Source organism: Lissotriton helveticus, chromosome 5_1, assembly GCF_964261635.1.
Source record: "Lissotriton helveticus chromosome 5_1, aLisHel1.1, whole genome shotgun sequence".
NCBI classification, from domain to species: Eukaryota; Metazoa; Chordata; class Amphibia; order Caudata; family Salamandridae; genus Lissotriton; species Lissotriton helveticus.
The window spans coordinates 1,199,791,878-1,199,812,812 of record NC_136065.1 but is presented as its reverse complement, the minus strand read 5'-3'; the positions used below and the strand labels follow the sequence as shown (position 1 = coordinate 1,199,812,812).

The 20,935-nt window shown below is 48.0% G+C and overlaps 1 protein-coding gene across 1 annotated transcript in view; it reads left to right on the top strand.

Annotated features, from left to right (window-relative positions):
- The window catches only part of FAM204A (family with sequence similarity 204 member A), a 380,149-nt gene that overhangs the window by 323,858 nt on the left and 35,356 nt on the right, over positions 1 to 20,935 (top strand). The window contains exon 6 of the mRNA XM_078641197.1: positions 10,865 to 10,974. Coding sequence (XP_078497323.1) covers positions 10,865 to 10,974 — 110 coding nt within the window. The remainder of the gene's footprint in view (positions 1 to 10,864; positions 10,975 to 20,935) is intronic.

The window sequence follows — 20,935 nt, the reverse complement described above, 5'->3', positions numbered from 1 at the left end:
AAGGGTGGGAGCGCCCGAAACGTGTAGTGGCAGAGCTGGCTAAATAAAGATAAAAATTCTGCGCAATACCTGGGTCCACGCTCGTCTTTTCTGAAAAGGATTGTGTGAGTATATATTGGATATGTTATTGCGCTTGCCAGTTGCGCAATTTAGATGGCCCTGCAGCGTCAAGAGCCACGGAATAAAGATTGGCAAGCTGCTTGCAGCAGTTGGACACTGAGGAATCAGTAATTCCGTTGGCCGCCAAGAACGACAGGACGTCGTGTGTGGACAGAGGTATTTGACTTCAAGGGGGCACACAGTCTCGCATTTGACCGCCCTCACACATGAACTCACCTGAAGGGACGGGCTGCTGCAGCTATGGGGACTCAGGCAGATTCCCGCTGTTTCTTGGACCTACGTTCAACCCACCTCACCTGGAGCTGGCTGCAACCTACAGTTACCCCGCCTCCCCACGCCACCAGCCTCGCAGCGCCGGGACAGTGTCTGCTGGGACTTGGAGTCCATTGAATTTTGACATGTGCTCCTATTGGTGTGACGACATCATTAGGGGGAGGGGATACAGCACTAGCAAGTATTTTACACAGGATGAGCGCTATGGGGTCGTTACTCAACAGCACAAGGCACTGAAGAAGGAGAGTGTTCCGAAATGCATCTGCCGTTGCTGGGGTGTTTGAAATAAAAGGTTCCTGCACTGCTTTCCCCTGTGGCCTCTGATCTTTTCCTCGTGAAGGGATCCTTTTGGATATGTTATTGCGCTTGCCAGTTGCGCAATTTAGATGGCCCTGCAGCGTCAAGAGCCACGGAATAAAGATTGGCAAGCTGCTTGCAGCAGTTGGACACTGAGGAATCAGTAATTCCGTTGGCCGCCAAGAACGACAGGACGTCGTGTGTGGACAGAGGTATTTGACTTCAAGGGGGCACACAGTCTCGCATTTGACCGCCCTCACACATGAACTCACCTGAAGGGACGGGCTGCTGCAGCTATGGGGACTCAGGCAGATTCCCGCTGTTTCTTGGACCTACGTTCAACCCACCTCACCTGGAGCTGGCTGCAACCTACAGTTACCCCGCCTCCCCACGCCACCAGCCTCGCAGCGCCGGGACAGTGCCTGCTGGGACTTGGAGTCCATTGAATTTTGACATGTGCTCCTATTGGTGTGACGACATCATTAGGGGGAGGGGATACAGCACTAGCAAGTATTTTACACAGGATGAGCGCTATGGGGTCGTTACTCAACAGCACAAGGCACTGAAGAAGGAGAGTGTTCCGAAATGCATCTGCCGTTGCTGGGGTGTTTGAAATAAAAGGTTCCTGCACTGCTTTCCCCTGTGGCCTCTGATCTTTTCCTCGTGAAGGGATCCTTTTGGATATGTTATTGCGCTTGCCAGTTGCGCAATTTAGATGGCCCTGCAGCGTCAAGAGCCACGGAATAAAGATTGGCAAGCTGCTTGCAGCAGTTGGACACTGAGGAATCAGTAATTCCGTTGGCCGCCAAGAACGACAGGACGTCGTGTGTGGACAGAGGTATTTGACTTCAAGGGGGCACACAGTCTCGCATTTGACCGCCCTCACACATGAACTCACCTGAAGGGACGGGCTGCTGCAGCTATGGGGACTCAGGCAGATTCCCGCTGTTTCTTGGACCTACGTTCAACCCACCTCACCTGGAGCTGGCTGCAACCTACAGTTACCCCGCCTCCCCACGCCACCAGCCTCGCAGCGCCGGGACAGTGCCTGCTGGGACTTGGAGTCCATTGAATTTTGACATGTGCTCCTATTGGTGTGACGACATCATTAGGGGGAGGGGATACAGCACTAGCAAGTATTTTACACAGGATGAGCGCTATGGGGTCGTTACTCAACAGCACAAGGCACTGAAGAAGGAGAGTGTTCCGAAATGCATCTGCCGTTGCTGGGGTGTTTGAAATAAAAGGTTCCTGCACTGCTTTCCCCTGTGGCCTCTGATCTTTTCCTCGTGAAGGGATCCTTTTGGATATATATATATATATATATATATATATATATATATATATATATATATATATATATATATATATCCGGTTTCCTCGTTGTTCCTCTGCCATCCAATGCTGGCGGGCTGCCGGCGAGGTCGTGACCCCAAAATTTTGACATGTACCAATCTCCCAGTTTGCAAAGATTGTGCCAAGCCCAAAGTCCTTTTTTCAGCGGCAGTTCCTTTGTCAAGGGCTCTTGATCACATGACAAACCACGTCATTTCTCCCCATTTTCTTTTTTTCTTTTTTTCTCTCTTAATGAAACTAGAAAACAGACTACCCATTTGTTTTCTACATCTGCTGAACACAATTATCTAAATTTACAAAGAATCATTTTGTTTACATCTTAAATATTTTCATAAATGCAGCTCATTGTATAAACAGATATATTCATTGTTTTGGCTCTGATTATTAACGTTGTCTCATACTTAGTACCATTGAGCCTTTCTGCGTTATTTACACATAGAGCTTATTCACATACGGGTATAATGCAAAGAATTCATTACACAAACACTTAGTTGCTAAAATAGTATAAATACATATTTTAAAACGGTGCTTCCAATATAACATTAATTCATGATGTCATTATCAATGTGCAAAATACGCTATTGTATGTAAATATTTAAATTTTCTGTAAACAATCGATTTCATTTATTAGATGAATACAATATATGTGCAAAATGTATAGAAAGTGCTAGTGCAATTATATCCACCCTTAAATTGTGCTTGTGTCTAACTTGTCTAACGTGTGTTGTTCACATGAGCCCATCTCTTACAACTACACTTAAAAAAGGAAAAACGAATCGTGGGGGATTTTAGAGCTTCAGCTAATTAAAATCTTAATGATTGACAGATGAGTTCCTATAGGTTTCTCATTCATGTACCTATATAGATTTCATATTACCAACAACTAACAGTCTTGTAATTAAAGCCAAGTATGTAGATCATCCGTCGTATTCAGATAGATATATATATATATATATATATATATATATATAAATATAAATATAAATATATATATATATATATATATTTATATATATATATATTTTTTTTTTTCAAAGCATCCAGGTATAAACGCACTCTCAGAAGCCAGGATAGTACACAGTGTTGTTTATTGCTGTTACGCGTTTCGGAAGCTTCTGCTCCCTTGCTCACAAGGGGCAGAAGCTTCCGAAACGCGTAACAGCAATAAACAACACTGTGTACTATCCTGGCTTCTGAGAGTGCGTTTATACCTGGATGCTTTGAAAATTGAGTAACTGGCGGGGCTCTGCCAGCACGACGCACCACCAGACTACGGGCGGTTCCCCCTGAAACGAGCCGCGGAGAACAAATCACATATATATATATATAATCAGGTTGGTGGCAGCTCCTGGTTCCCACTGGGGGCATCGCACTTTCAAGGGGCAACATTGTGTTACTGTGTATCTGCTCATATCCCGGCGCTCTGCATGATTAGATGCAGGCGCTTTGTTTTTTAAACTCACCGACATCCAGCACATTGGTGTCTCGTCTTTTAAAAACGTAATGTTTGTTGTGTACATTATTACCTGTTGTGTGGCCTCCCCTGCCCCGGTCCATCGCGGCTCTCATTGCCGATTGCATGGAGGGTGGCTCTCCCACCGCGGCTCTTCGTGCTGGTTGGGTGGAGAGTGGGTGCCATATTGGGGGTAGCCTGAAGGGCGCTCTGACCGGAGTTAGCGGTCCAGCTGCTCGAGGCTGATCCCCATAAAGCGGCAGATCTTGCTGGGCTCTCTGTGGCTAATCAGGTTGGTGGCAGCTCCTGGTTCCCACTGGGGGCATCGCACTTTCAAGGGGCAACATTGTGTTATTTGTATATTATCCTGTGTATCTGCTCATATCCCGGCGCTCTGCATGATTAGATGCAGGCGCTTTGTTTTTTAAACTCACCGACATCCAGCACATTGGTGTCTCGTCTTTTAAAAACGTAACGTTTGTTGTGTACATAATTACCTGTTGTGTGGCCTCCCCTGCTCCGGTCCATCGCGGCTCTCATTGCCGATTGCGTGGAGGGTGGCTCTCCCACCGCGGCTCTTCATGCCGGTTGGGTGGAGAGCGGGCGCCATATTGGGGGTAGCCTGAAGGGCGCTCTGACCGGAGTTAGCGGTCTAGCTGCTCGAGGCTGATCCCCATAAAGTGCACATGTGTCCTCGGATGCGCAGCGGACGAGGGCAGCGTACGCGACGACGGCGCGCCGAAGGTGTGCCTAAGGTAAGCCCGTCTGCGCCCGTCCGCGGCTGGCAGGGGCGAGGGGCACCCCGCTCTGCTCATCCTGCCAAGTACTCTGCCCTCCAGCTGACTCGTCTGCATGACCACTGGCCCCTTAGTACTGCCAAACGGCCTAAACTAAATACACTGGGGCTGTTTTGTCCCAGACTGGTCTTCCCGGAGTGTGATTCACCTTTGGCCATGGCACCTCCCTTGGGCTCTCATTCTTTCCCGGGTGCCCCTCCCCTCTCCACCAAAGGGACTGTTAATTCTAAGTTTACTGTGAGCTATTTGAACACCCGCTCGATGGTTAAGCATCAGCTGGAAATCTTCCAACTCCTGGATTCTGAAAAACCCGACCTGTTGTTTATTACCGAGACATGGCTTAATGAGGAATCCTCCCCGGAGATTCCTGCTGCGACCCCGCCTGGCTATTACATTCTCCAAGCTAACAGAGCCTCGGGTAAGCCGGGCGGTGGGGTGGCAGCTATCATCAAGCATCCCATTAGATTTTCCTCATTGGCTGTGGACGGTATTTCTCTGGTCGTTTGCCTTAAACTGGAGTCCCCAGAGGTACCTCTCATCTGCGTCTTGGTCTACCGACCCCCTCAGTACATGCCCAACTTTCCGTCCATGTTTGGTGACATGCTCTCTCAGTTGGTCATTAATAACTCCAAAATATTAATCTTAGGGGATTTTAATTACTGGCCCTCTGATGACAGAGAGAGTGTGTGCTCTTTGACTTTTTCTGACTTTTTAATGGGCATGAACTGCTCCCAACATGTCAAATCGGCAACCCATGTCAAAGGCCATATCCTGGATCAGGTATGGACTGTTAATTTAGATATTTCCACTCCTCTTATCCTTCCCTGTCCCTGGTCGGATCATTCTATTATCACTTTTTCTTTTATTGTTACCTCCCACACCAGTCGGATGCTGGAGGGTAATCTCCCAGCCAGGAACTGGAACAGAGCTGACCGTAGCGAATTTGTATCTTTGCTCAGAGTCTCTCCTCCTCCTGACTGTGACTCTTTAGACACTCAAGCCGTAGGCCTCAATCGTTGGCTTGAAGCAGCGTGTGACATCGTAGCTCCTCTTAAACAGGTCAGACTAAAACGCCCTCACGACGCACAAAGATGGTTCTCTGAGGAACTCAAAGGCATGAAACTTAGGCAGGCTGAGCGCTGCTGGCGACGAGATTATGCCTCTGATAAAAAGCTGGTATTTACGACTCAGCTCAAAGAGTATAAGCTAGCCATTCTGCAAGCTAAAACCTCTTATTTCTCCAAGAAGATTGTAGACTCAGCCTCTAAAGCCAAAGACATCTTCTCTATTGTTGAGGAACTGTCACACCCAGATAGGGTTACTATTAAACCCCTCCCCTCCCAGGAGCTCTGTGACTCCCTTAACCAGTTTTTTGTCGATAAAATCACAAAAATTAAAAACAGTATTTGCTCTTCGGCCATCCCCGACCCTAACGCTCCTGCTGCTACCCCGGTTATTCCTAACTCTCAGCTAATTACTCAGATACCCCCGATCTCAGAGGAGGAGTTTCTGGCTCTGTTGAACAAGGTTGCTTCTGGCTCCCCTACTGAATGTTGCCCCCCCCCACGTCCTGTGTGAGGCTTTTGCCGCCTGCCCCTCCCCTCCCTTAACACTCCTGAATAATTCACTTAAAATGGGTCTAGTTCCCAGCTCTTTTAAAGTCGCTGAGGTGGTGCCTATCCTTAAAAAGCCCAACACTGATCCGTCAGTTATGAGTAATTTTCGCCCCATTTCCCTACTTCCCTATCTTAGTAAAGTCCTTGAGTCCCATGTCACCAACTCTCTGAGCTCTTTTATCGAGCGTTCGCAGTTCCTCGACTCCCAACAGGCCGGCTTTAGACCCGCCCATTCAACTGTGTCGGTCATTCTCTCAGTGATGGAGGAGCTGTGGAGGGGAGCAGACCAGAACATCAGCCAGGCCTTGGTGCTCCTGGATCTGTCAGCCGCCTTTGACACGGTCGACCATGACATCTTGGTCGGCCGTGTCAGGGAGGCCGGCATCCAGGGACCTGCCCTTAATTGGGTTTGCTCCTTTTTGAGCAACCGCCACCAGGCTGTCCGTCTCTCCCAGTTCTCTGCTGAGAAAGTTGGGATGACATGTGGTGTCCCACAGGGCTCTTCCCTTTCCCCTCTTCTTTTTAATTTGTATCTTACTCCCCTTATCCGGTCTTTACGAAGCAGCAAGGTCACCGCATTCAATTATGCGGATGACATTCAGCTGGTCTTTGATATCGACTCATCGGGCCAATCTATTTATAATTTTCAGTCCACCCTGTGTCACATCAGTGACTGGATGGGGGCAAACCACCTCAAACTTAACCCCGATAAGACCGAGTTGGTTCTTATCGGGGGTGCAACTAACCAGCGGAGGTCTAATTTCTGGCCTACAAGTTTGGGTCCTCCCCCTCTCCCTACTAATTCAGCTAAAAGTCTTGGGGTGATCATCAGTAACGATCTCTCGATGAAGCCCCAGATTAATGCTGTAGTTTCTTCCAGTTTTTTTCACTTACGTAAAATCCGCAAAATTGCTCGTTTCCTTACCACCGATGCCCTCACCTTGACCCTATTGGCTTTGGTCATTTCTAGAATAGACTACGCCAACTCCCTTTATGTTGGTATTCCTGTCTATCAACTGAACCGACTACAGTTGGTCCAAAATCAGGCGGCACGGTTAATTTTCCACCAGCCCAGGCACCAGCATGTGCGCCCCCTGTTGAAGACCCTTCACTGGCTCCCTGTAGCGGAACGCTGCTACTTTAAACTAGGCTGTACCATCTTTAAAGCCCTAGCTGGCCTTGGCCCGTTATTCATTTCCTCTTTACTTCACCATTATGCTCCCTCCCGCAATCTTCGTTCCTCCCACTTAGCCCTACTCAAGACTCCTGTCTTTAAACGTAAGAAACACGGAGGGCTCAGATTTTCCTTCCTTGCCCCTTCCTTCTGGAATGCACTCCCCCCGGAATTTAGGCTTACTGTCTCCTACACCCACTTTAGGTCTCTTCTTAAAACCTATCTGTTTCGCAAAGCACATAACTGAGTCCCCCCCTGATTTGTTGCTATATGCTCCCCCCTGCTCACAGCGCCAAGAAACCGTCAGGTGTTAGCTGCGCTATACAAAAGCTTTTACATAAATATATATATATATATATATATATATATATATATATATATATATATATATATATATATATATATATATATATATATATATATATATATATATATATATATATATATATATATATATATATATATATATATTCAAGCTCCAAACTTTTATTCCCATACCCGGCCGGGTTGGGAAACCAAGAAACAGCACTCCCGGGCTCAGAAAGGTGCAGCAAAAGTTTTTATTCTTCAAGCAAACGCGTTTCGGGACAGCGTCCCTTCGTCAGTGGTTCAACAGTGTAAACTACGCAGCGCCATTTTTTAAAACACCACAATGGGTCATGGAAATAAACAGCGGACTCAAAACCTTATTCAATGCGGTAGCGCCATTTCGGAGTGGTCAATGATATAGATAGATAGATAGATATATATCCCTGTTAAAATAGGTGTGTATTCAAAGTAGTACCTATTGCAAGTTAATAGAAAGCATTGGCAAGGCCAATATGTCTTGGCTTTGAAAAATGTTATTCTGCCTTTTGGCTTTGCCAGTGATTGTTGCTGGTGCTAAACAGCATTGGCAAAAAAAGAAAATGGTGGTCTCAGCATGATCACATATATGCACTCATGTGCCACCATTCGTGTGCATAAAATGCACCATGATACTCGGTGGCCATTTAAAAATATTTTTTCTAATTTGCCCTCCCAAGATAATGGATGCCCATTTTGGAGACGTAATTTAAAAAATAAAAATAGAATGTGTGGTAGCAAATTGTAGTTGCTATTGCAGCTGCTGGGTTCATCCAAGTAAGTGGAGCGTGCACTTGATGGTTAAAAGGAAAAGCTGAGTCAGGCAAGAAGGGGTGAAGGAAGGAGCTTGAAGGCTACACTGAGAACATATAGGGAGGGGAATTTGAGAAGCAGCACATGGGTGAGAGAGCATGGAAACACACGCATGCCCATAGTGTGCTTAAAGTAGAAGAAATAAGCATTGGCAAAGCCAATAGGTCTCGCCTACGGGAGGCCAATTTCTTTTAGCCATGTTGTACAGCAGCACTGCTGATGTTCAGCATGGCTAAAAGTTAGGTGGGAACGCGCTATGATGTGGTCAGTGCTGACCGCGAGGTGCATTGATTCTTTTTTTTCTTAGTATGGGATTATTCGCTGCCTTCAGAATAAAAGTTTAATTATCGTATCACCGAGCTGAAGTTCTCCACTTTGGCCCCACATGAAGAAAGTGGCAAAAAGGCCATCCAGTGGAGGGAGCCCAGTGTTGTTTCCATCTTTGTGGGGACGAGGGGGTAACAGGTTAAAGGAGGTGCAGGTGACCTAAGGGTTCAGGGATGGGTAGAGGTATAAGCAGGTGAGGGTGACCTAAGGGCTATGAAGTGGGTAGCAGTAAAGGGAGGTGAGGGTGACGTGAGGGCTCAGGGGTGGGTATAAGTAAATGGACGTGAGAGTGATTTGAGGGTTCAGGTGGGTAGAGGTAAAGGGAGGTGAGGGTGACTCGGGGTGGGTAGAACTTAAGGGAGTTGAGTTTGACTTGAGTGCTTTGGTGGGTAGAGGTAAAGGGAGGCAAGAGTGGCTTTAGAGTGAAAGATGAGGGGGACTTGATTGGATAGTATGTTATGGCCTGTGATTGTACCGGTATGGTATGGAATGGAGTAACCTGTTATTTTACAGTATGGAATGGCCTTTTATTGTATGGTGTAGTATGTTATGTTATGGTATGGTTTGTTATTGTGTAAAGTGGTATGTTACGGTCCGTCATTGTATAATGGGGTATTTTATGGTCTGTTCTTGTATATTATATTATATTATGGTAGGGAGTAGCTATGAACTGCTAACAGTACGCATACACATGCATTTAAACAGGAGCCGATATCCCCAGTTAAAAACAAGTAACTTAATTTGCCTTTCCCAAAGTGGGCAGGAAGGCACCCTTAGTGAATGCTGCAACATGTAACTTTATTAGAATGTAATAAATTGTGGTGTTATGCGGCTCTGAAAAGACCAGCTGGAGAAAAACGACTTAATGGAAAGTGACATTTAGAATACTCTGGAAAGCAGATCATGAGCGGGTGAAGCGACGGATTTAAGACAAAAGGGCAAAAACAAAGGGGCATAAAAAAGCTAAATAAACAAGTTAGAGCGGTATAGGAGCATGTAAAAATAGCATACAAAAACAAGATGTACTCTTATGGCTAGAGCGGTCGACCTCGGAGCTGGGGAACTGAGTTCGAGTCTTGGCAACGACGCTCCACATCCTGTGATTCTGGGCAAATCACTTAATCTCCCCGTGCCTAAAAAAATGAATGTGTCCTTCTGTAACGAAAGTGGTGGTCATGTAAAGCGCTCCGATACCCGATGTCTCCGGTCTAGTTCGCGCTGTATAAAAATATATATTATTGCAATCAACAGCCCATGTGCACTATCAATCAATCAATCAATCAATCAATCAATCAATCAATCAGGGGTTTGTAAAGCCCGCTACTCACCACTATCGCTGGTGAAACCTATAAAGTAAGCAGTGGAAGGACACAAGTTGCCTGATTAAAAGGATGGTAAAGGAGACATGCTGGCACAGGGGCATGGAGGTCCTTCTGGTAATATGGATAGCATGGCAGATAAAATTTACTTTTGTGTAATTGTTATTATGTGCAACAAAACACTTTACGTTTTTGTGCATGTTAAAGGAAAGGATACCGGATAGAAATCCTGTAAAGAAGCGGATGGGCTTTTGAAGCTGAATGTCAGAACTCTTGATGCTACTGATGTTCCAGTTGCCGATGACGGTTACTTAACATCAGTGAAAATGATTTCAATATCAGCAAAAAAACATATGTGCATTGATCATTTTGTAATCCCATTAATTCATTTGTTATTAAATGGATAGCGTACGGAAATGTTTATGTATTTGTTTTGAATTGGTGATTTTATGCATATTCTTTTCCGAATAAATCTTTTTGATCTAATGAATGTGAAGAGGTGCAGTCTGGGCCGACTACTCCTTAATCAGACTGTCTTTGTCATGCAGACTGAGGCAGGAGTCACGCTTCTAGCTCAGCCCTTTCTCACCCAGTGTCACGCACGGTAAGATGCACATAGACAAATGGACTTCCCCACTGAGACAGAGGAACAGGAATCTGCCGCACACCTGCAGCCTAATACTAGGGGAACGAACAGCCCATAATGATAATTGATGAGCAAAGTGTCATTCGTCAACAGCTAGCAATTATGATCTCAGCTCAAACAGGAAAATGTGGGAGAGGCATATAATTATTGCCACAAAGCAGAAGTTGTAAACAAACTGAGTGAGAAGGCATGTTTGCTTTGTTTTGAGCGGCGTCAGAGGGAATCTGTGAAATCACCAAACTGCTGTCTGCAAATGTTGTCCCTGTTACCTATCTGATTGGACATGTTTTCACCGACACTACTAATCCACCCCCTTCCCTCATTACAGATGGGTGTGAAGATCGCCAAAGCTGTGGGCTGCCGCGAGTTTATAAAAGCCAGGCGGGAGGACCTGGCATCTCAAGAAGCACAGAGGAAGAAAAAGAAGCTGGCTTGGGGGTGAGCCTGTCCACAACTTAGTAATTTGTTGAATTGAACAGTTGTTCTAGGGGTAGTGCCTCCACCACATCATTCATTTGAGCTCCCTTGGTTTCGAGGTACTGAGAGGTGTCGTCAATGTGCCCTCTGAACCCAAACTCTTTTGTCAAGGGGTTTCCCTTACTGACCTCCTCAACCAACCCACTTACTCCCAGCAGTGGAGTCCATGGTTTAGAAAGGGTCAGCATCATCCGCCTTTTGTTTCATCCCGCAGACCCTAGCTCCAATTCCAGTTGTTAACACTTGTCATGCTCCTCTATTATTATCATACATCTCCATTTTCCCTGTTGCTTCAAGCAGCTCTGCTTATTAAATAAACAGACGAAGGAGGATGATTATTGTTAAGTAGATAGTCACATACTTGCAATCAAAATGCTAAAAAAAAATATTTAAATCATGAAAGAATGTGAGTGATTGCCAAGAATAGTCACCCTAAGTATAACTAGAGCAGTTTACCATGAGGTGCTCCTCTACTACTTTTGGGGTAGATGTAGAAACCTACAAGGTGGGTAACCTCTGCAAGTGTGTGCATCTCCTTTGTTATGCTGGGTTGCTATCCAACTTGCCATACCCTACAATCATTGCATTAATTTAGTGAGCTGAGATATTTTGGTTTGTGTTTTTTGATGTGGCTAACCCCCCCCCTAAATTACCTGGTCTGAGAGCTACATTATTTTTTATATCGTCCTCCGTACTCATCCTATGTTCCTTCCTAAGGTCCTGACAGATTGTTTTTGTCAGTGAGGAGATTATTATCCCCTCATAGTTGTCAAGCTGCCTCCTCACATCCTGCGGAAGCAGCATGTTCCTTAATCCCTCCAAACGCATGTGCAGGGCAGAGGGAGTGCACAGAATCTCCACCCGAGTGCTAGTTGGGGAGGGGGGAAATATTAACCCTGGGCGAAGAACTACGCTCCGTTCGCGGAGCTTGCGGAGTTTTGGCAACTCCGCGTTCTACGGAGAACGCGAAGCTGTCGATTACTCCGCGATCCGGTGCGTAGCGTAGTTCTCGCGCGCTGAATAACATTATCGCGTGCGCCGGGGGTAAGTTCGCGCGATATTTGACGCGATCACGCACTTTGGAAATAAGGGAACGCAAGCGGGCGGGACAAACCTCTTGAGTAACTTAGCGCGCTAGCTATCTCGAGCATGCAGGCAGCGCCCCGAACACGCGCACCGCGCTCCCGAAGACGAAAAACGGCGCGCGAACGGGTCTAGCAAGCTACTACGCATGTCCGCGGAGCTACGCGAAGGTCGCGGAGTGCAACTGCGTCTTCGCGTAGCTCCGCGGAGTGCGGCTCCGCGAACTACGCCCAGGGTTAGGAAATATATGACTGTTGGGGTCTTTGGACGAAGCATACACATAGACGCAAACCTTACAAATCACATTAATTTGATATAGACTTCTAGCCACATATTCCTTACCATAGAATTTACCCAGGCATCAGACTGGAACCGGAAGATTTTTCACGATCAGTACCCCTGTGTGCCTTTAGCTGGATTCCATCGGCTCTGCGTCCGTCGTCTGTGTCTTCCGTGTCAGATGTGACTTTGCTGTATCTATATACGCACCATCCAGGTGCGCTGGCGTCCGTTCTTTTCTTTCCATGCCAGCTGCCGCTGATCCGGAGAATTGCTACACCTCTGTCACTTTTTGACAGGACTTTTTTCAATGTTTTGTCGAGTTCTTTTGAGGTTTACCTCCTGGTGTGTCGAGGATGTCTTAGAGCAATCGGGTTTTAAACCCTGCGGCGCCCGTCAACCGCCGATGTTTTCCTGTGGAGTCTGGAGTGCGACCACAACACCAAGGGCATGCTCTGATTGACGGGCCATGGCTCCGAAGGCTGTGAGGGAGCAATCCCTGATGCTGCTAGTGGGCCATGATGCGACTCCGCAGACGTCAGGATTCCGGTCGAAGGGAAGGTCCCGGTATCGTTCACGGTGCCCGAAGTCCTCTTCGTCCTGCTCGACGTCATCAGGCCATCCAGGTAGGAGGCATAAGAAAAAGAGGAAGACGTCAAATCGTTCTTTGACTTCTTGTCTGTCAGCTGACGAGACGAGGGAGCCACAACATTCTAGGCCTCATTCTTTGGAACCTGCACCTGCACCTGGGTCTACTCTGCCTTCTGGAATTTCCCATGGCTGGAGTAACCCCCGCCCAGCTGAGAGAGTTCTATGAAGCCATGCACCTCATTTTTGGGCGGTCTGACCCCAACGATGTGCCTTTGGGCCTGCAGGGTCAAAAGGCGCCCTCTGGTTCGGCACCGGTGACCCTGGCTCTGGTGGGGCCCCACATTGCAATTCCTGGATTTGGACTGGCGTCGGTCGAGCCATAAAGACCTTCCGCTGGCTCTGGTCTAGATGCCGATGCTCCCGACGCCAGATGCCTATGCTCCTAGAGCCAGTCCTGGTGCCGCGGTCCCCATCATCATTCCTGAATTCCAACATGGAGCCAGAGGGGTGTCACCCGACTCCGGTGCTGGCTGGAGCTTTGCCTCCAAGATCAGAGCTGAGCCATGTTTTCATCGGCTATGCCTCGGGGAAGAATGGCAGGGGTCGCTGGACCCTTTAGAATACCAGTCCTATGATGAACTGAGTTTGGACTGGTGTGAGGTCCTGGGTAAAGCCAGTGGCCTGCACACTTCCCCAAATCTTGTCCTGCTTTCTCCCCCTACCGTGGCTATGGAGGAGGGAGCATCATACGCAGTGGTGGTGTGTAGGCCAGCTGAGGTCCTTGACCTTCAGTTGTCCATGGTGGCAGTCAAGACTAATCTCTTGATGGAGGTGTTGCATCCCGGAGCCTCCACGTCGGAACCCTTGCTCCTATTCAATGATGTCCCCACTGATGTCCGTTTGGATACTTGGTCCAAACCCTACTCAAGGGCTTCTGTGAACAGGGCGATTGTCCGCCACCATCGCCTTGCACCTGGGGCCCCAAACTTCCTCACCCAAAACCCTACCCCTGAGAGCTTGGTGGTCCAAGCCTCCACCTCCCAAGGCATTTTACCTACCGCTCCCCTGAATAGGGTATCTAGGCAGCTGAACTCATTTGGGAAGAGGTTTTCTTCCACCAGCCTGGCATTTCGGTCATAAACACCCAATACCCTGGCTGTACTCACCCAAGTTATTGCTGACAGGAGAGACACGGCAAAGTTCACAATTCACCGCGGTCTTGACATGACTGACTTGCTGGGCAGAGCAGTTTCAAACATGGTGGCCCTTAGGTGCCACGACTGGCTTCTGAGGGGATGTGCAGGCTTTCCTCATGGACATGCCCTTTGATGGCACCCGTCTCTTGGAAGACAAGTTAGATTTGGCGCTTGTGCGCTTTAAGGATTCTTGTGCCAGATCCTTAGGCCTCTCTGTGGCCCCACGTCCACCCCAATCTGCCTTTTGCTCCGTTTGTGACTTCAGAAGGGGCTTCCAGCCTTGCCAATTAAGCCCAGCCACTGTGTTGCGCAGGCTTCCCAGCATTGGCCTGGTTGAGGGCACGGTACCCACAGACCTCACGGGTCAGGTGGCCAGAGGTCCGGTCATTCTGGCCCTCCGCCACTGCAGCAGCCTCTAAACCCTCCTAGTCTGCCCCTTTACCACCATGGACATCCAGTTGGCGGCAGGATTCACCATCACCTGCCCCACTGGTAGTCCATCACATTGGACAGGAAGGTTTTGCAGCTCGTCCAGAGGGTCTACTCCCTCCCCTTCGAGACTACCCCTCCTCCCATGCCACCATCTCAATATCCGCTGACGGAGGATTATAATTTTCCCTTTTATGCGAGGAAGTCACGGCTCTCATGACCAAGTGGGTCATAGAAAGGGTTACAGTGCCAGAAGTAGGCTGTGGTTGTTATTCCTGCTAATTTTGGTTCCTTCGTCCTATCCTCGATCTCCAAACCTTCAATATTTTCCTCAAGAAGGAGAAATTCAGAATGCTCACGTTGACTCAGTTCTTGTCTGCACTGCACACTAGATGATAGCGATGGACTAACAAGACACCTATTTTCATATACCCATCCTGCCTGCCCATTGGTGCTATCTGCAGTTTACGGTAGGCTACAAGCATTTTCAGTTCACCGTTCTCCCTTTTGGCCCTACCAGCGCACCTCCGGTGTTGACAGTGGTTGCAGCTCATCTGCGGACATCAGGGGTGCCAGTCTTCCCCTAGCTCGACGACTGGCTGTTGAAAGCGGGTTCCTCCCAGGCTATCGTCTCCCATCTCCAGACTACAGCAAACCTCCTGCACTCCCTGGGGTTCACCATCAATGTGCCAAAGTCACACCTGACTCCATCTCGGACGCTCCCTTTCATCTGAGCTGTTCTGGACATAATGCAGTTCTGGGCTTATCCTCCCGAGCGACAATTCCAGGATATTCAGGTTATGATACCGATATTTCAGCTTCTGTCCGGGGTTTCGGTGAGATTGACTCTGAGACTGCTGCGCCTCATGGCCTCCTGCATCCTGCTGGTGACTCCTGCCAGATGGCATATGCGGGTTCTGCAGTGGGACCTAAAGCTCCAGTGGGTACAGCATCAGGGGAATCCCTCCGACCTAGTCCAGATCTCAGAGAAAACTGCGAACAATCTGTGGTGGTGGCTCACAAACCATGATTGGGTCAGGGGCAGACCCCTCTCCCTTCCCCAACCAGATTTCACAGTAGTGACAGATGCATCACTTCTGAGATGTGGCGGTCACTTGGGAGAGGTGAAGATCTGAGGACTCTGGTCTCCAGCGCAATCGGACTCCACATCAACCTGTTGGAGCTCCAAACGATCCAACTTTCATCGAAAGCCTTTCTTCCTTCCATCAGTGGAAGGGTGGTGCAAGTGTTCACGGACAACATCACAGCCATGTGGTACTGCAACAAACAGGGTGGGGTGAGGTCGTAGACCCTTTGTCAAGAGGCCCTGCGCCTCTAGACCTGGCTAATGCCAGGGCACTTCTCTGATGGTTCAACATCTAGCTGGTGCTCTGAACGCCAGAGTGGATGATCTCAGCCGAAGATGCTTAGCGGATCACGAATGGCGCCTACATCCGGAAGTAGTGCAAGGTCTCTTTCAGCAGTGGTGGAGAGCCTTGGTTAGATCTCTTCGTCAACTCAGAGAATGCGCAATGTTGGCATTATTGCATTCTGGAGTGTCCAAGGTGGCACTTGCTGCAGATGCTTTTCGCCTCGAGTGGAGCTCAGGCCTCCTGTACGCCTCACCACCCATACCACTCCTTCCCACCCATACCTCTCCTTCCCAGAGTTCTCAAGAAGAACAAGAACGACCAGGCCCAAGTCATTCTGGTGGCTCCAGAGGGTGCACGGAGAGTCTGGTATCCTGAGCTTGGCCATCGATCCTCCAATCAGGCTGCCGCTGCGGAAGATCTTCTGTTCCAGCATCAGGGAAGGGTTCTCCACCCGAACCTGTCCACTCTCCGCCTTCTTGCGTGAAGATGGAGTGGCGACAGTTGACAGCTTTTAACCTACCGCCTGAAGTCTGTAACATTATCTTGGCAGCCTGGTTTCTCTCTACCAAGAAGGTGTACGCCTGTAGGTGGAAGAAATGTATGGCATGGTGTGCAGAAAAGTCTGTTGATCCCCTTTCTGCCCCTTTTTCTGAGGTTCTGCTTTTTGCTTTGTCTCTTGTCTAACAGGGATCTGCTCTGGGCACTATTAAGGGCCATCTATCTGCCATTTCTGCCTTCTTACAGTTGCCCGACTCACCCTTCTTTGTTCAAGTCTCCTATTGACATATGTTCCCTTAGGGTCTTACTCATATCTTCCCTCCTTTGCCATTCATTATGCCTCAGTGGGACCTTAATTTGTTTACGGCTTTTTTTGATGTGTGCTCCTTTCGAGCCTCTACACAATTGTCACATTGTCACAATTTTCACATTGAAAACAGCCTTCCTTGTGTTAATTACATCTGCCCACAGAGTAAGGGAGCGGCAGGCCTTAGCTACTAAGCCACCTTACCACCCAGTATATCCTGACATAGTGGTGCCTTGCACTCAGGCCTCCTTTGAGCCGCAAGTTGTAACTCCTAGCTACTTTTCATGCAAGCCAATCCATCACCTTGCCTACTTTTTTCGCACCTCCCCATCCCTCTAAAGAAGAAGAACAACTCTCCCGTCTGGACCCAAAAAGAGTGTTGTCATTTTAACTTGACCATACGGAAGAGTTCCGGATAGACGACCATCTCTCCGTGGGGTCTGTTGGTGCAAAGTTTGGGCAGTGCTGAAGCAGACCATCTCCAGATGGGTCGTGCTCTGCAGCAAAATCTCCTACGCACTGGCCAAGAAGCAACCTCCTGAAGGTTTGCATTCTCATTACACCAGGGCTGAAGTGGCCACCACTGCATTAGCACGCAGACTTCCAGTACTGGATATCTGCCAGGCAGCAACATGGGCTTCCCTGCACACGTTCACCAAACATTACTGTCTGGACAGTCAGGTACGCAGGGATAGGCACTTTGCCCGTTCGGTCCTGTAGGACTTTCTCGTTTGAAATTGGTTCTTAGACCCCCCTTCGTGGATGATATTGCTTGGGTATCTATTCTACGGTGAGGAATGTGTGGTTAGAAGTCTATCAAAAGAACAAGTTACTTACCTTCAGTAATGCCTTATCTGGTAGAGACTATATCTAGCTGCAGATTCCTTACCGACCCACCCATCCTGCCCGCTCTGCGAACAGATTTCTAGAGACAGGAATGACCCCTTTCAGGGCCCTAGTTTTGACACACCAATGGTCTGTGTTTTTCATGTCTCGGTGCTTCTGGTGTTGAAAGTCGTGAAAAGAAACTGATGTCAGTGCGCCTGGGTGGCGCCTATATAGGTACCGCTAGGTCACATCCGGCTTGGACAACGATGGACGCAGAGCCAATCGATGCCACCTACCGGCACGCAGGCATACTGCTCACAAAAAAACTTCCGGATCCAGTCTGACACTTGGGGAAATTCTAAGGTAAGGAATATACAGCTAGATGTAGTTTCTACCAGCTAAGACGTTACCGAAGGTAAGTACATTGTACATTGGTCATATTATACATATGTAAATGTGCTTCTACCTGGTATATAGCAGAGATTACTCACAACCCAGAAGGGTTTATGGGAACAATTAAAATAATTTTTCATGGATATGTCTCACCGTGGATTCCCCAACTATAGAATATGCCCAGATGCCAGACTGGACTGGATGCATAAGATTTTTCAGCATAGACCCTGTGTGCAGACAGGTGGCGTTGTGTGTCTTCATGTTGACTCTGCCCCACCCCAGAAGTGACAACCTGAATAGTCTATAGGTGCCACCCAAGCAGGCTGACGTCCATTCCTTTCTTCACACGTGGATTCATGGCTAACTCCTACTTGTTCTCGTCATTTGGCTTGCTTTTTTCTTCCAACTTTTCCAGTGTGTAAGGGAATATGTCGCCTCCTGAGAATGCTGGTTTTACGCCTTATAGTGTCAGTCGCAAACAAATGTCTGTGACAGATACCCACAGGGTGTGTCTTCGGTGTTTGGGATGGAGCCATGACTTCAAGTCATCCAGAGAACGTTCCCAATTAACCGGAAGAAAGCCACAAAGCCAAGTGGAATGACGCTGAGCACCAGTTGTGTAAAGGCTGTTCCCGCTCAAAGTCATAAATAAGGATGCATTCCCACGCTCGTGGTGGGTTCCACGACAGATCTTCATAGAGCTCCAAGCCCCACCTAGATCTCCATCACGCCCCTTGCTGGAAAAACTACACTGGTTGTCGATATGCCAGCGGGTTAAATTCAAGACCTGCTGTGTGGTCCATAAGGGTATACATGGTTTAGGTCCCTCGTACTTGGCTAAAAAGTTCATTCCCTACAATCCAGTACGTACCCTCCGTTCTAGTAATCAGTCTCTGCTTCTAGTCCCAATGGTTAAAAAGGCAAGACAGGGTGGGAAGGCCCTATCCCTTCTTGGCCCTAGCCTTGGGAATAAACTCCCTGACCATATCAGACAATGTTCAGATCATCTGTCTTTTAGGAAACGGCTAAAAACTTTTTTTCCAGGCTTAGTATCTATATATATGTTCAGCTCTTCTATTCTGGTCTATCACTTGCGGTGTGCGCAGAGATACTCCTTCGGGAGTCGATTCAAGCGCGGTATAAACCCAGAAATAAATAAATAAATAAATAAAAGCCTTCAGGTAAGTCAAAGTGAAAAAAGAAGCACAAGAAGTCCAAGCAGGCATGATTCTTTTGCACCCTGAGATCCTAGGTCAGTTGACAATGTCACAACATATTGAATTGTTTAAAGAGGCCATGTTTTGCATTTTCAGCACCATACCGGTTTACTATGGTGCGCCATTGGGCACTGTGGATTGTCAGATAGCTCCAGTGGGGTGAGTGCTGGCAGGTCCGCCCTTGATGCCTTCTGACCCTGCTTCAGGTTGAGCTGAGAAACCGGAACCGATTCCACACCTGGCACCACAATCTATGCCGGTTCTCACCCACACAAATACCGAAGGAAGACTTTGAACCCATAGTTCTGTCTAACTCAAAACTGAATCCGTCTCTATCTCTGCCGAAGCTGTGAATGCATCCAGTTCCTACGCGCCTGGCCTCCTTTCATTTCAACTCTGACAAGACACTTCTTTTACTCCTTTACCTAGAGGCCATCCTCGAATACTTCAACAACTCTTTAGATGGAACTCTGATAAGAGCCAGACAGCTTTTGGTGATTATGATGGTGGGGGACAGGTGTTTCCCGACAATATTATGATGAAAATGTTTATTTGAATCTTCAGGAAGTCATTGGGTTGGATACATTTCCAGACGCTGGTTTAGCTCCCCTGGTCCTTCCACAGACTAATCAGTTTCCTTCGCCATGGTGAATAAAAGGCCAGCTGAAGTCCTAGACTAACAACTGCTGTCAGTCAAAGCAAAGACTAACATCCTCACACACATGATGCCACCCAGACAATCCTCATCAGAACCTCTGCTGCCACTTAACGAGGACCTAACTGATACTGTCATGGTCACTTGGTCCAAACCTTGCTCTTACCTGACAGTATACAGACAAGTGGCATGTCCCCATAGGCCCACTCCTGGCCTTTCTCACACAGCATCCTACTCCAGAGAGCCTTGTGGTACAGGCCTACAACAGCAGATTTAATCCCAATTTCTTCCATCGACCCCACCAGACGGAGTAGAGGTTTTGAGAAGAGGATGTTTTCCTCTGCTAGCCTTGCTTTTTCGGCTGTCAAATAGAAAAACAACAAGGTGATGGATGAAATGCTTGAATTAATCTCAGCCAGTGGCAAAGCGCTTGGGTCGCAGCTCAAGCTATCGCTTTTCGCCCTCCATGCCTCCTCAGTTTGGATCCAGTCATATGCAAATCAGTCTTGAACCTGCTCTACATGGGAACAGTCCAGCCCGGACTGCCAGGCCAGGTCCTTCATGAGCTGGAACTCTAGTAACCTAGGACCAGCTTCGCCCTAGTAAGTGCTCTTCAGCCAGGTATAGCTTGGTACCAGTGGAACAGTGATCCCAGGACCCACTCTGGGGATACCTGGTGCACTTAGGGCATCAGATACAAAAACAACGAGGTGATGGATGGAATGCTTGAATTAATCTCAGCCACTGGTACATCACGCGGGCTGCTTCCAAATCAGGGTCAGATTGGTAAGGTGGGCAATGGGCGATGGGCCGGTATCTGAGTTGCAGTTATGGGCCGCATTTCTGGCCAGTGTGGTGGCAGATTTGGGCTGTGTTTGTGCTGTTCATATGACACCAGTGGCCCATTAGGGGCCTGAGTGGCCTTTCCAGAGACAGATGGGCCCCTATTACCTCTTTTTTACCAGCAGTTGGAGGTGTCATTCCCGGTCTCACGCTCGGCAGGCCCATTAATGTATGCAGATTGAGCAGGGGTAGGGTGCCTTAGCAGAAGCGGTCTCACTTATATTCAGGTG